General features: G+C 54.5%; 1 protein-coding gene across 1 annotated transcript in view; it reads left to right on the top strand.

The window, feature by feature from the left end:
- Positions 1–2: 2 nt before the first annotated feature.
- Positions 3–510, top strand: part of LOC115947841 (exostosin-1-like) — a gene marked incomplete at its 5' end in the record, with an annotated part of 31,856 nt that continues 31,348 nt past the window's right edge. Inside the window, one exon of the mRNA XM_031056731.1 lies at positions 3–510. Within this exon, the coding sequence (XP_030912591.1) occupies positions 3–510 (508 nt within the window).

The raw sequence follows: 510 nt of genomic DNA, 5'->3' as shown, positions 1-510 counted from the left end.
GGAAAAACGGCTTCAAGGTCTACGTGTACCCGCAGCAGAAGGGGGAGAAGATCGCGGAGAGCTACCAAAACGTCCTGGCCGCTATCGAGGGCTCCCGGTTCTACACCTCGGACCCCGGGCAGGCCTGCCTTTTCGTCCTCAGCCTGGACACGCTGGACCGAGACCAGCTCTCGCCCCAGTATGTGCACAACCTCCGCTCCAAGGTGCAGAGCCTCCACCTGTGGAACAACGGCAGAAACCACCTAATTTTTAATTTATACTCCGGTACCTGGCCCGACTACACTGAGGATGTGGGGTTCGACATTGGCCAGGCTATGCTGGCCAAAGCCAGCATCAGTACTGAAAACTTCAGACCCAACTTTGACGTTTCTATCCCGCTCTTTTCTAAGGATCATCCTAGGACAGGAGGGGAGAAGGGATTTTTGAGGTTTAACACCATCCCTCCTCTCAGGAAGTACATGTTGGTATTCAAGGGGAAAAGGTACCTGACGGGGATAGGGTCAGACACCA

The sequence above is a fragment of the Geospiza fortis genome, unplaced genomic scaffold (assembly GCF_000277835.1).
Source record: "Geospiza fortis unplaced genomic scaffold, GeoFor_1.0 scaffold111, whole genome shotgun sequence".
NCBI lineage: Eukaryota > Metazoa > Chordata > Aves > Passeriformes > Thraupidae > Geospiza > Geospiza fortis.
Note: the sequence above shows the minus strand (reverse complement) of the source record. Positions and strands in the feature narration are given on the sequence as shown.